The sequence below is a fragment of the Fringilla coelebs genome (genome assembly GCF_963513975.1).
Source record: "Fringilla coelebs genome assembly, chromosome: Z".
Lineage (NCBI taxonomy): Eukaryota > Metazoa > Chordata > Aves > Passeriformes > Fringillidae > Fringilla > Fringilla coelebs.
Window position 1 is genome coordinate 25,521,762 of NC_140031.1, and position 19,296 is coordinate 25,541,057.

Genomic DNA, 19,296 nt, shown 5'->3' on the forward strand with positions numbered 1-19,296 from the left:
AAAAATTAAAAACAGAGAAATTACTTGGGAAAGTTCATGCTGTCAGTAACATGATTTTTAACCAAGGCCTACCTTAGAAATGCTAGGTTTATACCTAACTTACTTGTTACACCAACTTGGAGCTTGTTTTTATTATGGTATTTCTCCTGGGATTTCTGAAAAAAAGAATTTTTTGAAATCACATAGCTGATAATATACTTTACAGTCAAGTCAATAATTTATTCACCATCACACAAAGGACTACAAAAAGTAGTCCGAAATTATGGTACTAATTCCTTCCAATAACTAATTTTATTAACTATTGGTAGATAATAATATTCAAAGTAGAATATTTAAGTATTATTATATTCAAATATAATAATATTTGAATATTTGAAGTACAATACAAAACTATTGCTTCCAAACAGACTGAGTTACAACATTCTACTTTCTCTATATGAGTATTAGCTTCAAGAAAAGTGCACATTCAGGGCTTTATACTCAAATAAGATCAAAGCATTTGTGGTAGTACACTATCTGAAGCATGGGTACCAAAGGCAGAACCGCTTCCCCCTTCCAAAGTGGACTTTTGCAAAATCTGCACCAAAAGCCTGCTGCACCTGGGCATACATTTCACTTCAGGTGTGTCAGTGAACATTTCCTGCACTGCATTCTTGCTGAGATGAGTTGAGGGTTCTTGTGTCCTCTTGCAAGTAACCCACCATCCCCAGGAACCAAAGCCACCAGTTCAGCAGTCTCAATGCCTAAAGTTTCCCAGAAATTAGTGCAAGACCATGAAAATTATAAACAAAATTAAACCCACTTGATTTATGTAAAGTTTAAGGCTTGTTTATGTTAAAGAATCAGTATGGAATCATGATCTCCTTGAAAGCCAACATGATGTAAAACCCAGTACACCAAAAGACACACTCCACAAATATGAAAAATGACCTGCATCATTGTGGCACATTTCTCTTCGAGTCTCATTTTATTTCTTGAGAGCAGTAGCCTTAAACTGGTTTCCAAGATTATGTCTTTGTTATGATAACCTCACCATGCATGCATTCCTTCTTAACCGTTGGAGTACTATCCATCAGCTCAAGTGCTGGTTTTGCCCTGCTCAGAAGCAGCTGAACGCTGGGGGCAATTGCCTAGGCAGGCAGCTGTGGAGTCTCCTCCTCCAGAGATTTCCCAGAATGGGTGACACAAACATCTACCCAAATTGTTACCTAGAACAAACATCTGCCCAAATTGTTACCTAGAAGTGATCCAGCCCAAGGGTTAGAAGGTACATGAGGTCACCTGCCAGAGCCCCTTCCATCTCTGCCTTCCATGATTCCAAACATATGGATTCCCCCCCCGTACACAAGGGTTCTTTCTCTCTGGGGTTTTGAGTAGCCTTTCTTTTTAATCTGTTCTGTAACCCTCCAGGAACACCATGTCACAGTCTGAGCTTGCAACCCCTCAAAAACATAAACACTTCTTGAAAACCCATTTTCAACTCCCAACTAAAAATTGTTATTCAAGCAAACTAAGCAAACAGTGTTTGCTCTGTTGCTCACATTAGCCATTCTGACATCCTTGCAGCCCTTCGCACACAGACACTCGGTCTGGACAGCCTGTATTTTCTTTTTTCCTTCATTGTTTCCAGCCCCTTGGAAAGCAAGTATCCTCTAGTAAGATCAGTGTAGGAGGTTACCTTGGTGCACACAGGAGCGCACTCCTTGCAGCTTTTATGCACAATCACGCTGCAATCTGAAAGAGAAGGTATGTTTCAAAGCTTGGCACCAAACAGGGTCCCCAGTCTGCAGAAAATGTACTCTGAGGCTTCAGTTTTCCCTTTTTCATGTTCACTCATTAAAGTGATCCACAGGATTCTTTGAGTACAGATACAGGCTAGAGGGAAGTTTCTGCCTAATGTGCTAGGGCTAGAAGATCAGTGGGTCTTTCTGAATCTGTTACCTGCTGTCCTTCCTCCCTCTCCCTTGTCAAGCTCAGCTCATTACATAAAGCAGGTACATCCCAATAATGACAAGGTTTCAAACAATACACTGAACCAGGATGTCAGAACAGCATTCAGAGCACTGAAAATGAACAAGTAAAAGCCAGCAGCTACTTACAAGAACACTGCAGCGACTCCTTTCCTAGGAGAGCCTTTTCACAGACCATACATGGGATAACTCCTGGAAAAGTCCCATTTGTAAAATTGTGCCTGGTTGGTTTCTCCTTATCTTTGGTATCTTTATTTTTTGTCTTCATCCCCAAAAACAGACGCAGGAAAATAAATAAATAAATAAATAAATAAATAAATAAATAAATAAATAAATAAATAAATAAATGTTATTCGGTCTTAAAAACAATAAAGTATTCTCTTATAAACCAAATTATTCTAGAATATTTAATCCCTGTCCTGGAAGACTTGCAACAGCATACTGTACTCTTGCACTCAATATTGCTGAAGCTCTAAAATCATATATGCATTGTTTTTACTGGCAGCTAGGCCTGGAAGCATTATCAGGGAAGACTGGCAGAAAAATGTTTAGAAAGCTAAAAAAAGAGGAGGGACAGGAAACAAAATTTTAGAAGTGTTTTTCATTCACTGTACACACTGTACATATCCTCCACATGTATATAGCTCATGCCTCTGCAGGTAGAGGTGCAGTTATGCAAATTTAGAAAAGTTATCTTTAGATCTTAGAAGACATTAGAAACAACCTATTTTTAATTAGTGGTAAAAAATTTAGTAAATTCTGCCTATTTCTCCAGTACTCTTGTTAGCATAACTATACATATAGCTTATAGTTACTGACTGTTACACTTTAGGAGAGCACACAGACACAAGATGCACAACCAGACATACATGTTCACATGTTCATGGTCAGTTCTGACACTCCTGAAGGTGCTGCCTCAGACAAACACCTTCACATCCGTGTACATTAGGATATCCTGGGGCACAGGAGGGCATACTAGGGAGCCTGCAAAACCATCAAAAGGCCACCCAGAAAGAGCCTGTAGGCCAAGCCTATCTTTCAAGCTGCTAACTGATGTCATTAATCTAAAATGAAGATGTCTTAGAATTAAACTACAATGCTGTAATCTACCTCCCACAGTAGGCCTGTTCGACTGTGCAGACCTCAATTCTCAAACTCTTTAACACTATGCATTGTTTACTTATGCAAGAATCCCCATTAACTTCAAATAAGGCAAATTCAGCTCATTACACCCTAATGTATAAGTTTACATACTCAATTACATTTTGAGAGCAATTCCAAGAACAGGCCCATATATCTTAATTTTATTTAACACAGAAAATATTTCTTAAATGTAATTCATACATTTAAATCTTGGCTAAATCACCTAACAGAATTAGTAATGATATCAAAGGAAAGCTGGTTTTTAATACAAAGGCTATTTCAGAGTAACCTGCATGTGTTTTAAATTTAAAAAAAGAAATGTGAAAAGAGTCTTCCTATGATTTTGTGGTTTTGTAATAAGCAATTTATCTTTACATGAAAAATTAGCCTCCATCTATAATTCATTTAATTACAGTGACATAATCATACACAATGATATGGACATAAATCCCAAATTACCTTGCCTTTATTCCGTGTGCTGGTCATCCTGTTCATCAGAAAGCTGAAAGTCCGACTCACTTTATATTTTTCAGACTCATTTTTTGAGGGTACAACATATTTATTCCATCCCTCTTCCTGAATCCTAAAATAGAGACCAGAATAAAAATGTTTCTCATTCCAGTGGCAACACTCCTTTAATTAACATATAGCAGAATCTGGACAGTGCTTGTTTCACCTAACATTTACAATTACATGCTTTGGTGTGGGTTTAACGCTTTATGAAAAAGTGTGGGTTTTACACTTTATGAAAAGGATTGCCACCCCTATACAAAAAGAAGTAACACTTGCCAATACGCACTCTGCCTGTGCTATGTGTATCAAGCTTGCCTGTGTTACGGTTAGCGTCAAAAGCTTCCCTGTTTTTACTGCAGTGGTTTGGACATTCCTACAGTGGACAGGAGCCCCAGCAGCAGGCAGGAGCCCATCCCTACTTTGCATGTCCCAGTAAATCCCTCCTGCAGGATGTGTGCGGTGAAAGCTGGGTTGAGCTTGGCGCACGGTTTCGGCATGGGTTCACAGAAGCCAGGGGGCTCTACCCAACTGCTCAAAGCCCACATGGAAGGTCTCCTGCCCACAGGGCTCCCAGGATGGCATTCTTGCACAGACCTGCTCCCGGCTGTCGGGGACACACGCCCGTACCTTTGCTGGCGGGACTGCTCGGGCAGGCTGTACGCGCGCTCTGCAAGACACAAACAGCCACAGGGCACTCAGACTGCAAGGTCACCACCTTCATTTGAAACTCACAGCCTCCACCAAGCCATAAACCTACCATTAAGGGTTTGCAATGTCATTTGAAAATTAGGAAGGCAAAAACATACATACATTAGAAACAGCTTTTTCTAGGTTAAGACCACTTCCTACTAAGCTTTTAGTTGAGAGGTTCTGACAGAACTGAGAAGGCTATCACTGAATGCCAGTGTGTGCAAACAGTCTGTTTTTAAGAATAGCAAAAATTATTTATTTTGTTTTTCTTAACAACATAGACTTGAATGACTTTCCCTTCATTTTGATTTTTATATCATTTGCTATAAAATATCTTAATGATATTCTTCTAACATTTGCAGTTATATATCTTATGCAGCTTTACCAAAAAAAAAAAAAATTAAATCCTTCTACACTAAGAGGAATTCTACTACTCTAAGTACTGCCTAGGACGCTTAATGTGCTACAAATTTGTATTTTCTACAATTCTATGATCCTATAAACAGATGACCCAAGGAGATACTTTTCAAAAGCTCTCTAAAAAATGAAATAAAAGATAAACAACTCAGTTGGGTTGCTTTGGAAGAAAATAAGCCCCAAACTGGAGAGAACATTACCATTTCCAAATTAAAAGCCACTTCACTTTTGCAGATGTTTTTAGCAAAGCTGTCACAGGTATGGTTCAGAAAGACAAGTGCTTGCCTAAGTCAAGACTATGCTTTCTTTGAAGTTAGATACAGGCTTAAATACCCTTTGCTGAATCCACAGCTCTTCAGACACATGTAGACATCAGCTTAGAAAAAGCCAGAATATTTACCAAAGAGGCAGCAAAACAAAAAGCGCATTTCAGTTAGTTTTCAGGCACAACCTGTGCCACAGGATGCTTCTGTAAGAAACCAACGCCATGTATCCATGGGAGATGAAGACAGCCTCATGCAAAACAGCACCATGGAGCTTAGACTTAGAGAGTGCAAGGGCCTGGAGGAGGAATGAACCACTGTTCATGAGCACACCATCTACAGAGCAGGCACAAATCCTGTACTGTTACAGCCTGGTAATACCCTCTCAAATAAAGGCAGGTAATATGTTTTAAACCTGAGTGTATTTTAAAGTTTCCACAAGAAAAGGATGGTGTTTTGCCTCTTTCTTTCTTGTATTTTGTGTGGAAAAAAACATCCTGTTGTCATTCTGAATTCATCTGCTTTGGCTTAGATTTTTTTGCAATGTGCAAGGGCGCCTGCACCTCCTTCTTGCATGGCTAAACCCTAAGCAAGATGACCAAAGTGTTGGCAGCTAGGCAGAGGTGAAGGGGGAGGTCTTCCATGTGCACAGGCCCAGACAATTCCACTACAGTCCGCAGGGATCAGGATCAATCTCTGAGCCAGCTTCTTGGACCGAGCTCCTGGGCTAGTTCCATACCCAGATAAAACTGCTCAAAGTGAGCACAGGTGTGCCTGCCTCACACAATAATCACCACTGCCAGCCACCAAACACTGTGTTCAATGCTCCCATGCTTGCAAAATGCTGGCAAAAAGAGGCACAGTGCAGGAGGTGCTGGTGGAAGGAAGTGCCAGCAGGAAGCTCAGCAGACCACCACCCTCCCTCCCAGCATTACACTGCATCTGTGGTGCAGGTGTAAAACACCCTGCTTCCAAAGTCTGGACAAGAATGGGTTTCTACCCTCTCCACAAGACATGTAAAAGTCCAACAATGACTGTCCCAGAAGGAAGGGGAGAAAGAATGAAAAGGAAACGGACCCAAGCCCATACCAAATCAGGGCAAGTAATGGTGTCTGGGTGAAACTTAAGGGGCTGTGACACCAACAAAGTCCCTTAGCTGCGGTGTCAAAGGAATTCTGTTTTAACTTTAGGCATGACACAGGGCTTTACTATTCTGCTAGCTTAATTCTGTGACATACTTCTAGCTTTTTCTTCTGCCTCATTTTTTTCAGTGACTTCTCACCTAAAGTGCTGAATATTAATGCTTACAAATACTTTAGGGATGGATGAAAATACAACACAGCTGCATGCTGCAGGCTGCAATACTAAGTCCTCCTTAGAAGGTGACCTGAAATCATAAAATGAATTTGAGTAACACCAAAGAAGTTATTGGCTGCACTGCTTAATTCAGTTTCATAAGAAAAAGAAGCCTGCATACATTGTATCTCTCACCCCCACAACAGTTTTTGAAGTTGTTAAACGCTTTCAAAGTTAATGATAACTTTCACACTTTTTGTATGTTTCATGCACATTGAATGTCAAAAAATCACAGTGGTTAGGGTTGGAAAGGATCTCAAAGATCACTGGAGTACTGAGGGAGCTGGCAGAAGAGCTTGCCGAGCCTCTCTGCATCACTTATCATTAGTTCTAGTTAACCAGGGACACCCCAAATAACTGGAGATTTACAAGTGTGGTGCCCACCTATGAGAAGGGTGAGAAGCAGGATCTGGGGAACTACAACCTTGTCAGCCTGACCTTGGTGATCTCAGTGCTGGGGAAGGTTATGGAACAGAATATCTTGGGTGTGATGACTGGCACATACACAACAACAAGGTCATCAGGCCCAGCCAGCATCTCCTGAAGAAGCTGAAGGCAGTTCATGGCTTGGAGAGGTGCACTCCACTGGATAAAAAACTGTCTGAATGGCTGGGCCCAGAGAGTGGTGGTGAAAAAAAAAGGAGTTATATCCAGTTTTGAGCCTGTCAGCAACCCTGCTCCTTACGGGGCAGCATTGAGGCCAATCACGTTTAGGGTCTTTAACTTTAGCTGATCTGGGTGAGGACATTGAGTGCACCCTCGGTCAGTCTGCAGGTGACACCAGGCTGGGTGGGAGTGCTGATCTGCTGGGGGGCAGGAAGGCTCTGCAGAGGGATCTGGGCAGGCTGGATCATGGCTGAGGCCACTGGTGTGAGGTTCAACAAGGCCCAGTGCTGGGTCCTGCCCTTGGGTCACAACAACCCCAGGCAGCTCCACAGGCTGGGACAGAGTGGCTGGAAAGGACCTGGGGGTGCTGGTGACAGCAGCTGAACATGAGCCAGGGTGTGCCCAGGTGGGCAAGAAGGGCAATGGCATCCTGGCCTGGATCAGCAATGGTGTGGCCAGCAGGAGCAGGGCAGGGATTCTCCCCCTGTGCTGGGCACTGGTGAGGGCACGCCTGGAATCCTGTATTGAATTTTAGGCCCCTAACTCCGAGGACACTGAAGTGCTAAAGCATGTCCAGAGAAGGGCAACAGAGCTGGTGAAGGGTCTAGAGAGTCAGTCCTTTGAGGAGCAGCTGAGGGAGCTGGGGGTGTTTAGCCTGGAGAAAAGGAGGCTCAGGGGTGACCTTCTCACTCTCTACAGCTGCCTGAAAGGAGTGTGCAGCCAGGTTGGCCTGCTCTCCAAGTCAACAAGTGACAGCACAAGAGAAAACAGCCTCAAACTGCTCCAAGGGAGGCTCAGGTTGGACGTCAGGAAGAATTTCCTCATTGAATGGGTAGAGCTTGGAGTCATTTCCAACCTTAATTACATTACTCTATCTACTTCCAACCCCTCTGCCACAGGCAGAGATGCCACCACTAGATGAGGTTGCTCAAAGCCCCATTCAACCTGGCCTTGAACACTCCCAATGATACAGCATCCAAAACAGCATCCAGATGTCCAATCCATTGTGTTCACTGTGGCTCACAAGTCCTGTCTCTTGCCCTGGACTAGTGAAAAACTGAAGATATATTAGAGTGAGAAAAAAGCTGGAAGTATGACAATGGACAGTCTTACTGAGACAGAGGTCAAATGAAATGCAGGTGTTTTTTAAGTGATGTGAGCTGCATTAAAAGCGCAGTGATGTATTTCACACTTTGCATGGTTTTTAAATATAACCCATATCCTCACTGAGAGTGTGTGTTGTCTTCTAAATAGGAAACTATGTGTCTGGAAATAAAGCATGTCAGAAACAAGTCATAAAAAATTACAAGCTTCTTTCAGAGACATCTCTGACTCCACTTGATGAAGTGGGTGGGTTTTGCTTCCCAGCCTGTAGAGATACCACAGCCCACCTGTTTTTCAGAGATTGCTTAGGATCTGTGAGAAGCTGGAACCATCTGTCCTCTCTGATGCCTTCTGTGTCATTCTGAGCTTCCTCCTGGTCTCTCAGACACTTGGCAGGAGGCTAGGGTAAGATCTTCCAATAAGAGGATTATTGCCCTTGTTTGCATTCATTTTTGTGGCTATTGCTCTCTCTGTATGCCCTGTCAAGGGCAGTTGCTGTATCATGGGCATGATGGGGGCATGATGGGACTGTAGATGGGAGAAAATTGAGGGATGATGGTAGTGAGACAGAGTAGAAATTTTCCAGAGTAGAAATCCATTTTGATTTAGGTGAAATGCACATCTTTGAGTTAAGTCCGTAGTTTGAAAACAGAGATGTTTAGTCTGACTGCCTGTTCTTGTAAAAAGCCTATGCTCAGAGAAAACTGCTTCAGTCAAAGGACAGAGATAAGAGGGGGGCAGACAGAGAGAGAGAGACCTGCTGTAAGAGCAGGTCAACCTGACCCAGGAATTCTTTCTGATAAAGAAGAATTAGCAGCAAATATCACATGAAATCTGTAAAAATGAGTATGTATGAACCTACTGTGAAATTGCAGGCATATGTACTTCAGCAGGAGATAAAAAAGGATCTGGAGTTCCCAGAGATACCCATGTCTTTTAAGGAGAGTAATCTCCAGATGCATCCAGCGCTGTAACAAACATACCTACAGCTTCCACAAAGTTGTGGAGTTTGTTTGCTTCCGCAAAACAGTAGGGCTACCATCTAGAAGCTACTACTAGCCCTGAAGGCTACCAAACTGGTGAGCTCTGTAAAGTAACATCATCAGCACTGGGCCTGAAGCAGGCAGGTATTGAATAATACAAAGCCAAAGAACTGACCTCCATTTGAATCCCCAACTGCAAAGTCGCGAGGAAGGCGAGGTCTTCCTACCAAACCTTTGGAGGAGGAGTAGGAATAGGAGCGTGACCGAATCCCAAACACTGTGCATTCCTATAAGAAATTGCAGCAAATGAAATCTTGTGTCATTTTGAAATGCATCAGCAACAGAAGCAAAATAAATCAGGAACAACTGACCACTCGCATACATTTCCTGGCTTCAAGTTGGATTTTTGACAACTTCATGTGAATTCTTGGGAAGCTGTTATACTTCCACCGTGATAAGATTTTTGTGTGCTACAGAAAATAAGTTGTGGGTGCAAGGTAGACTAAGAGAATAAAAGAAAGTTTACATTCTTTTCCAATTTGGTAACAGACAACATCCACACAGTATTGTTGGCCATCATTATTATCATTATTTCTGATGACCAAGCTATCTTCTTTTACCAAGTAAGACATTTATCTTAGTACTTTAATACTTGAAGAACATTGCATGGAGACTTTGGCCATGCCTTAGTAATTACGGATGTCAGAGTTTCCAAAGAAAGGAGGGGACCTCTTTTTCTTTTCTCTATGTTGTTTTTTGCTTTCTTTAATCATTATTATATTTGAAAAACATTTTCCAGTTACCAAATATCTCAACAATAAGACCTGAAAGGAAACCCCCTAATTTTTGATGTGTCATTTATACTTAAATAGAGACTATTCCTGAAACTCCTGTAAAGTGCTTGCCTTATTGTTTTTTAAAGTAGCCCTACCATAATTAATGCTTTTACTGAATTCTTTTTCTCCCTTCTTGAAATCATTTGCTGAAGGTCAGATAGAGTGGCAACAAGTGCATCTAAAATCATAAAGAATCTCTGCAAACAAAAAATAACTCTTTGTATGTGTCTGAAGATCTCAGAAATGGCACCATGGTCTAATGAAAAGCAATGTAGACAGGATACTTCAGAAAACCATAACGAAGAGATTTACATCAATCAATGGATACCCCAACTGAATTTCCCTGAGTGTAGAAACTGTTTTAAAACAGGCAGGAGGCCAGTTTTACACTTCACAAAGCATTACTCTTTCACATAACTAGAGCTGGTTAAACATTTTCCTGATAAATATATTTTGGTTTAAAAATGCTGATTCACTGAACCTGAAATATTTCTTTTGAAACACTTCTGATAGACGGTGTGTTTTTTAAAACTGAGGTAAATCTCTGGGGGACATTTTCTTTCTGTGGCAGCTGCCCAGCTCAGCCACAGCCAGGGAGTTTCAGCTTCACAACTCAATGTGAGTGGTCCCTGGAGAGACTAGCACTGCCACCTGGGAACTCATCTTTCCCCTTCAGATTCAGACGTTTCTCACATAGTTTCAGTGATTTACTTAAAAGGAAAACAATTCAAACCAAGACAGGGTCAAATACCTTGGGCTGCAGACTGGTAGGTAAGTCCAGTCCATCTCTGCTAGAAGCCATGGCCTCTGGAGAGCTGAGGGGATGGTAGTGAACATGGGATCTGTCCAACACACCTCCACTTCCGTTGTCTACTTCAAGGTCATCGAGACTTGAACTGAAGAAGACAACAAAGTCTTTAACTTCCCCAAATTCCTCACGGCAACTTACTTCAACCTTAATGCAATAACCAAAGATACAGCTGAATCCTCTGACCAATGACAGCCCAATCCACCATGATTATGTCAGGTAAACCATGCCCTGAGGTGTCTCTCAGGTCTCAAGGTAGTCAGTTTCCCTGTCCAGGACTCTCTGACGCAGTCTCGTAGATCTACAATGCAGATATTTGCATCGCCCATGATCACGCACACTCCCATCACAGCCAGCCATCTTGGAACATGAGTTTTAGACAAATGTTCAGCAGCTCCCAAAAAATGAGATTTTTTTGTTCCAGGCATAAACCTGTCATGCTTCAAAGAAGATAAGGAGAACTGAGACAATAAGGGGAACTGAGAGAACTACCTCCAGTTTCCGTATATGTGAGTATAGATGGATATTATGTACAAGTGTGTATTTGGAAGATATGACATGGCTGTTAACAGATGTATTTTTATCTACATCTGTGACTTCCTGACAGAAGATGGAAGAGAAAAACACCAAGAAAAGATTAACAAGGGTCTTGAGATAGTTTGTGAGGCTCAGTTCAAAAGATAGACATCTAAAAACACAGAGAGCAACAAGCAGATTGAAAAATCTCTGGCTAAATCAATATGTCAAACATGTAGAGACTATTTTATTGAAAAGGGTTCCTGAGCAGGAGAGTGCACTAAGGCTGCTCAGTAATATCAGAGTTTCCCAGGATGAGGCCTGTTACCTGCAAGCGCAAGTTCATGGTCCCTTCATCAGCGTATCTGAAAGAAATGGTTGACTGCTTGCAATAGCATTCCAGCCTTACAACATAAAACTTCAAATTATGTGTGGTATTTCTAAATAGCCAGAGTTCCTACCACGGATAATAGCACAAAAATTCCTTCACACACCACTACCTTTTTCAAGCACTAATCTATCACTACTGTCTGAAACTACTCCCTTACTACAATTCTGGGGACAGTATTTTGCAATGTTTCTGAATAACAGCCCACATGACACATCAGAAACAACTCATATAAATGCATTATCAGTTACTGTCACATGTTAAAATTGAAAAAGCACTACATGTCTATGTCAACAGACAAGTATCCATGACTCACTGTGGTAACGTCTCTAGGGAACTTCTCTGACATAAGAAGCTGGTTTAAAAATAGAATTACATACTACTAGTTTTATTTTATGCCTAACATTTGGCATATGTCATTTGACAATTATATATGTCATATGACATCTTAAGGCAAATCACATGTCTCTGAAAATTTATATACACTCTCATACAGATATATATATTGATACCTTCTCCTACAGGTACCTAACCAAGGTCTTAAAAAGGATGGGGCTGTCTAAAAATACATAGGATAAAAATGTTTCTGACTAGAGCCACAGGAAGATTATAGTATTCTACATGACATCCCTATAGCTAGCAAGAAAAAAAGCAAATTAAAAAACCTCCAAACAACAACAACAAACACCAAAAAAGGTGTATGAAACAAAAACTCTGTCTGACATTTATTATATTATCTGTGTTAAATAGTCCTGCTAGTGAGACTTCATAGTTGCATAAGAAACTCCAAATTAAGATAGAGAAAATCTTATTGCCCACTTTAAATAGTAATTGGCTGGCCCTTCTCTTCCTTGCTGTTTTTACATAGATCTGATGCTCTACCTCCAACTAGTCCTAATACTCTCTAAAGGTGTAAGCAAGATTCAGATTTCCTCCTTCACGAGAAGGAATCTCATCTATTCAGAGAAGTAATAAAGCTTTTTCATCAAGAAAATTTATTGTTAAATTGCTTAATTTTTAAATTAATTGTTAAAAACCTAAGTTTAATGACCAAATTTATAGTTCCATCTTCAAAGCTCTCTGCTTTTCTGAAGCCATTTGAGGGAGGGTCTTCAGACAAATGGCAGCAAACCTTGTGTACCAGCAATGGAGAAGAAAACAGTCTGAACCTGTCATAAACAGCAGCTACACTCTGCACTGTGTTCTTTTGAGATAAATACCTATGCAATTAGGAGTAGGCCTTCTACAGGCCTATTTACAGACTCAAAAGGTTCCCAGAGACCTCAACAGATTTTGGATGATTTTCTTAATGGAAAGTATAACTGAGGAAAACCACAGTGAAATTCTGTTATCTGTCAAAAATGCCACAATGGCAGTGACAGTGAAGAGCTGATTCTTTTTTTTTTATTATTTTATTAAGACTATTTACATACAAGAAATAAAGGTATAAAAGTATCCACTTGCATTCAAGATACATTTACTAAGAAAAGACTTTTATGCATTAAAAATATCTTCACAGCTATTTTATGAAAACAGATTATTAAGACAATAAATATTACCAAAGAAAAACAGAGACTTCACCCCAATAATACTAGTTATTACTTCAGATTCTGCTTCACCTTTTTAAACAAAAGGTGGTAATAAATAATTCTTATTCTCACCATACCATCAAGTCAATTTCATACCTCCTTCTCTTCATGTCAGCATAAAGTTGGCCCCGATCCTTAATAAATCCATGGGTCTTGAAGGGAAGATATGAATCTGCTACATACAGATGAGAAGGTGAAATGGCATGTCTTAATCCTGTGTTTTCTTCCTTTTTTACTGGCCTTTGACTTTCTTCATTTGGGAGATACATAAATTGGTCATTCTCCTCCAGGGAGGGAGACGAAGAGCTCTTATCCATTGGGCCCGAGTTGGTGGGGTTCAGACACATTTCACTGCTGACACCATCGCCATGAATGCAGTCAGGCTTTAAGTCTCCAGCCTGCAGGTAAATAATGAGTGCTGGTAAGAGGCAACAACAACACATTTTGTCAGGAAACAAGGACCTGAGAAGTTTGCCATTTTTTTATAGCTATATGTTTTGTGGGTTTTTTCCTTATTACTTTTTACAACACATGAATTTAAGGCAATTTATATGACTAAGGGAATCTAGACTTTGCATTAAATTTTTTTCCGAATTAGAGCAGCAATTAATTGGTATTTCCAAGTCTTCTGAATTTCTCACTTATATTTATACCTTTTTTAAATGCACTGATACAAATATTTATATCGTTTCTTTAAAAACTACCCTTAATTTGAGAAAAAAATATGTATAATACATTAGTGTGGGAGACATATGGAAGAGAATTCAAACATTGTGCAATTTAATTTGGAAAAATCAGCCTACACATAACGCGCTTTTGATTTTTCAGCACCAGTTTCCTAAGCTTTGAGATAAATATACATGACCTGGAACGGAGTTTCTCGAGGGAAGGAAAGGAAATTACTCTTTATTTTTTGCCATTAAGCAATTTGGGGCCTAAAGCACCTCTCCTTTTGCACACAGACAGGAATGGACTTGGAAATTCTGTTTTCTCAGGTACAGGGATCAGGATTTAGACTCTAGTCACAATGATTCCCTGTTGACTCTGCAGAAGATACTAAAATACAGTTCACTGAGTCTTTTATCTAGAGGCAGCAGTCATGTAATTAGATACTGAATAATATTGAAAAGTCACATTGCCAGTTAAAACACTCAATCTCCAAAAGCACCTGTATAAAAGCAAGCATAAAGGAAGGACAGCAAGCATCTCCAAAGTCCTGGTGTTTCTGACTGATGACTTCCTCTTTTCTCACATTCTCTTGAGATGTGCTTTCATCCTCATCTTGATTACGCTTCTCTCAGTAAAAGACAGGAAGAACTGCTGGCATTTTTACAGCAGCCCACATTTGCATTCAAAAATACAGCACGTGCAAGTCTGGAAATACTTCTGTTGCGCTGTGCACATGACACGCACGAAGGTAAAATGCTTTTCCCAGGTCTTATGCAGCTGTTCCTCTCTGCAAAGTTATTCCTGTCTGGGCAGTGTTCCTCCTCAGCGCCAGAGGGACTTTCTCCAGCAGCCACTCTGGCTCCTGCTGAGTGGTGCTTAAGGGAGAATCTGGCCCCAGTCAGCAATTTTAAGAAGTAGAATCTGGCCACATAGTGAGCAAAGGTTAGCAACCCAAGCCGAAGGCCCCCCTGAGCAATACACTTGGGTAACATCTCCATCTGAAATGGGGATGTAACTCTGCAGCTCTGTCCTTTCCACCTCAGTATTGTTCAAATCAAGGGTTCAAAGACTGCACTTTATAGTCCCCTGACCGATGCTCACTCATGCATCATTATTACATACCTTCATCTCTTACATTCATCTGTAATATATATTACAGATATATAGATATATTTATATAGATAGGCATATAGATATATTACAGATATATCTATACAATATACCTTATAGATATACATGTAATAGCTATTACATCTTTTCAGTGCATTTTAAACGCAAAAAGGCCTCTGACTTAAATTTCCATCTCAGCTGTCACATGAACTGGATCTGCAGTGAATGCACTGGGTGAAGTGTTTCAGGGAATGGGGTAGGGGTGAGCGGGAGGAAAAGAAAGGGGGAAATATCACACTTGCAAAATCTCAGACTTCTAACATTATCGGATAATTTCTTACCACTATATTCCAACTTTCAGGCAAGGGAGAGCTCAAAGCAGGTTACAAATAAATAAACATCCTAAAGCATCACTGAAAAATAGCTACACACCACCAGAATCTGCATCTGTTTAGCTAAACCCAGACACCACACACAAGTTGTGACTGGTGAGACTCATGCTCACACCCTACATTGTGGTATCAGAGTATGACTATGAAAGAAAGATTCCAGGTGATGTAAGATGTTACTTTAGGTCACCTCCAGTGTTGGTGACAAATCAGAAATGGGAATTCTAGTGAGGATCTCCAATATCAGAATACTCCATGACAGTTGTAGGACATCAACTTCACCTTTTCACCAATGTCTTGTTTTTGTTGAGCCTGTAAGCCTCACTGTGAGCTTATAATTAACTTCTGAAATTATCCAGCAAATTCATCTGTACTGTGAATGTACATAGAATTCAAAAATCTGAAATGCACACAAACAAGTAATATTGTTAAGAAGTACATGCTGTTTAGCTCACAAACACACAGAAGAAGACAGCCTGCCTTAGAGTTCTTCCTGCAGACTAGGGAAAGTAATTCCTATAATTGACTGAATGTGTTAAAAGAGACCTCATATAAAAGTCACAAAATATAGCTGAGAAGAGTAAGATATTACTGGTTTTAATTTAAATTTTTTTTAATTGACAGCACTGCTCACAGATCCAGAAGATCCTGCTATTATGCAAATAAAATTAACAGAAGATGAAGAAAAATTAGCCAGAAGTTCAAATATAAGCTTACTTGGTCTACTACCATGCAGTTTGCATATACTTCATCACTTCCGCTCAGCATGGGAGAAAGTCTGGTTGCAGCAAAGAAAGTAGGGGCAGACTTCAATTTCCTAAGAACATCAAGGGTAGAGTGTCTGTGGTCTGGAAAATAAAAAGTATGGGAAATTTTCCATTAAATCTCAAACCATTTCCTTCTCATGTATATGTACTACCATAAAAATGGCAAAGTTAAGCATTAAGAACCAAATCTTAGCATTACAATTTGAGTAATATTTGTGCAACCGCAGCAAAATGTGCTCATTTCATAACTGCCCAACATTTGCTATATGTTCCAGGAAGCCTATAGCTGACATGACTCTCAAGGGTACCACAGAATCATCACATAAATAAAAAATAAATGTTCCTGTGTATTGGTTAGCAAACACTTCTATTTTCCACCTAAGTAGAACTTCGCAGAGATTTGTGGTTGCAGAAGAACACAGGACAAGATTTATGGGCTGGGAAGAATTATGCATGATTCTGCCTATACATTAAATGCCTGACATCTGATACATTAAATAAATGAAATACTGTTCAATTGCAATCAAATAATGATTCCCCTAAAGCATTCTACCTACTGGCAGCCACATAAATACTAATCTTAGACCAAAGAATCAGATTAATGTTCTTAAAACAAAACCAACCAAACAAACAAAGAAACAAAAAACCAAGATTAAAAAAAAAAACCTAATAAAATTGCAAAAGAGATATAAATAAATACCACTAATAGTACCTTTACAGAGTGACAGCAACCAAGCAAGAGTTGATCCATTAAGAGGATGTTGTTTAGGATGAATACTGCATCTGATCTGCTTTTGAACACTTTCACCAGAAATCATTAAAAGAAATCCAGAGTTTAGTTTTCGAAAGTGTGCTCGTGACTACAAATATTAAAAAAAGCTGGACAGGCTGTGTATTTTATGCCTTTGAGCAGCAAAAATCCTGTTCTGCAGGCTCACTTCTCCCAAAACTGGCTATAAGAATGAAGAGCACGTACCAGTCCAGTATTTGAGCTGGGTTATCTTCTGAATGTAAAACAAACAAAATTTAACAAAGCACAAAACCAGGCCGTTGTAAACTGTGTGAAAACAGGCTAAAGAAAAAACCACAGTCACAATGCAGTTTTCCTTAAAATGCCATGAGGCAAGCAATGCCATCGGAAGTGAATGGAGACATAATAGCATAAGAATGATGTGATAGAGGAAACTATTGCACCCAGTAAAATATCCAAAATCAAACCACTCAATAAATTTAATTTGAGCTTGTCTGTTACTGAATATTATTTTTAAAATATTTTTATGCTGCATCAGAAATTTATTTTCTACTGAGGTGTAAAGGAAAAGATACCCCTAAAGACTTTCCTCACACTAAATTAATATAGCAACATAACTGCTTTTGGAAGGTCACAGAGCCATATAGCATGGTTTGGGTTGAAAGAGAAGTTAAAAGGTTATCTAATCCAACCCCCTAGCCATGCCCAGGGACATCTTTCATTAGATCAGGTTGCTCAAGGCCCATCCAAGATGCTTATAGGAATCAGATTGCAAGAAAATTCATAATTAAAAAATACAACTGGATTAGAAACAACACTTATTAAGGTCTGGTGCATTTGCTGCTTTGAAAAAAAAAGTCCCAGACCACTGCCAAATCTGCAATGATACACCACAACTTTTATTTAATTTTAAGATTCTATCTCATAAAGCCTGAGAACAGTAACCTCTATACTTAGAGAAAGATGGAAATTCCCATTTAGAAATGGCACAGTATGAATATTTGGTTTCATGTCCTGACAGGCCTTGTGGGATCTCATACCATTAAAACATCCTTACGCATCTCATTTTGTTTCTCCATCAATGCAAGAATTTTAACATGATTTTAGTGACTCTCATATTGAGAACTGCTAAAGCTGCAAACCATTTCCTTATGTCTGACAAGATCCCAAAGCCTTTGTTTATAAATAATATAAAAGCATTGTTTTCTACAGCAGCTCATCAAACTCTGGCAGCTCACATCACATGGAAATGTGATTTGGCAAAATTGACAGTACTTTCTTGTGGCAAATAAAGCTTTCCAAGGGTTGGTCTTAAACCAACAACCAGGCAAAAAAAGTGTCAGAGTCTCCATTGCTTCTTGTATGCTTAATGCCTTCCCCAGCCTGCACTCCCTCTCATATATAAACCCACGGGGTACAACGGGCAAGGGTGCTGTACATCTCCAGCGTTAGGCTGGCAGAGGTGCAACACATACCCCCAAAAACCAGCCCAGGCATTAAGGATTCCCACATCACAGTGTAAACCTGAGTCCAAGAAGTTTCTTGACTTCAGCAATAGTCCCTACTTGATTGATAGAGTCAAGTCCCTATCTTGACTCAAAGATAAGGGAGCGGATGCGTTTGTCTCAAACACCAATAGACAGACAGCTGCGGAGCCAGTCAAGGATTGTCCATAATGACATGCAGTGAGAAGGAACAGGATGTGGCTCAAGAGGTAGGGCAGCACTTTTCTGAGACAAATATCCTCCTTCTGGATCCTGGAGATAAGCACAACACAATACAGCTCAAGTGCAGGAACGAGGTAAAGAAGTAGGCATGGACTGTAAGCGAGGGGTCAAGACAACCCAAGACCCACAAAGCCCTCTTACCCAGTTCAAGAAAGATCTAGAAAAATGGACCGTGCATGGTAACTCATTTGTACAGAAAGCAGGAAACTTAGCTGGGTGTGAAAAAAGCTATCTAAATAAACATACCCCTCCAAAGCTGGGCCGTAGGTGATCCCCAGGACTCTGGACACCCCACTAGCTGCATTGACATTGAAGCCAGGACTGGTGATCTCCCTTTCTTTCTCTCTTCCCCTCTTTAGTACGTCTCCCTTTCTCTCTCCTCCCTTTCAAGCCACCTCTTGTTGTGTGCTTAGAGGAGGACATCAGGAACTACCTTATAACAATTTCCATGCCACGTTGTAATTTTCTACTAAAATTTTCTAAGTTTTTGTGGGCTCCCTGACTTTTGCCATTCATTTTGGCCATAAGCATTTAGGAGCATCTTGGGTGATCTCTTGTCCTGTAGGGTGGCACATCACATTGGACCTTCACAGTCACTTAGTGGACTGCAACATCCCAAGCCAGAAAGAACCCAAATCCCCCTTCTAATAACATGTTATGTTATTTTAAAATTCTGTACAAGAGTAAAAACCTAAGTAACA

The 19,296-nt window shown here is 40.2% G+C and overlaps 1 protein-coding gene across 6 annotated transcripts in view; it reads right to left on the bottom strand.

Moving 5' to 3' along the window:
- Positions 1–19,296, bottom strand: part of ARHGEF28 (Rho guanine nucleotide exchange factor 28) — a 114,674-nt gene that overhangs the window by 39,141 nt on the left and 56,237 nt on the right. For 5 of the 6 annotated variants that reach the window (XM_084225469.1, XM_084225468.1, XM_084225471.1 and 2 more), the window contains 9 exons: positions 16,068–16,198; positions 13,279–13,580; positions 10,633–10,777; positions 9,221–9,332; positions 4,254–4,293; positions 3,573–3,696; positions 2,100–2,232; positions 1,679–1,734; positions 104–155 (listed from right to left, as the gene is read on the bottom strand). In XM_084225469.1, the coding sequence (XP_084081595.1) occupies positions 104–155; positions 1,679–1,734; positions 2,100–2,232; positions 3,573–3,696; positions 4,254–4,293; positions 9,221–9,332; positions 10,633–10,777; positions 13,279–13,580; positions 16,068–16,198 (1,095 nt within the window). Of the gene's footprint in view, positions 1–103; positions 156–1,678; positions 1,735–2,099; positions 2,233–3,572; positions 3,697–4,253; positions 4,294–9,220; positions 9,333–10,632; positions 10,778–11,533; positions 11,573–13,278; positions 13,581–16,067; positions 16,199–19,296 lie in introns of those variants that run through there. The other variant, XM_084225473.1, reaches the window with a different exon arrangement.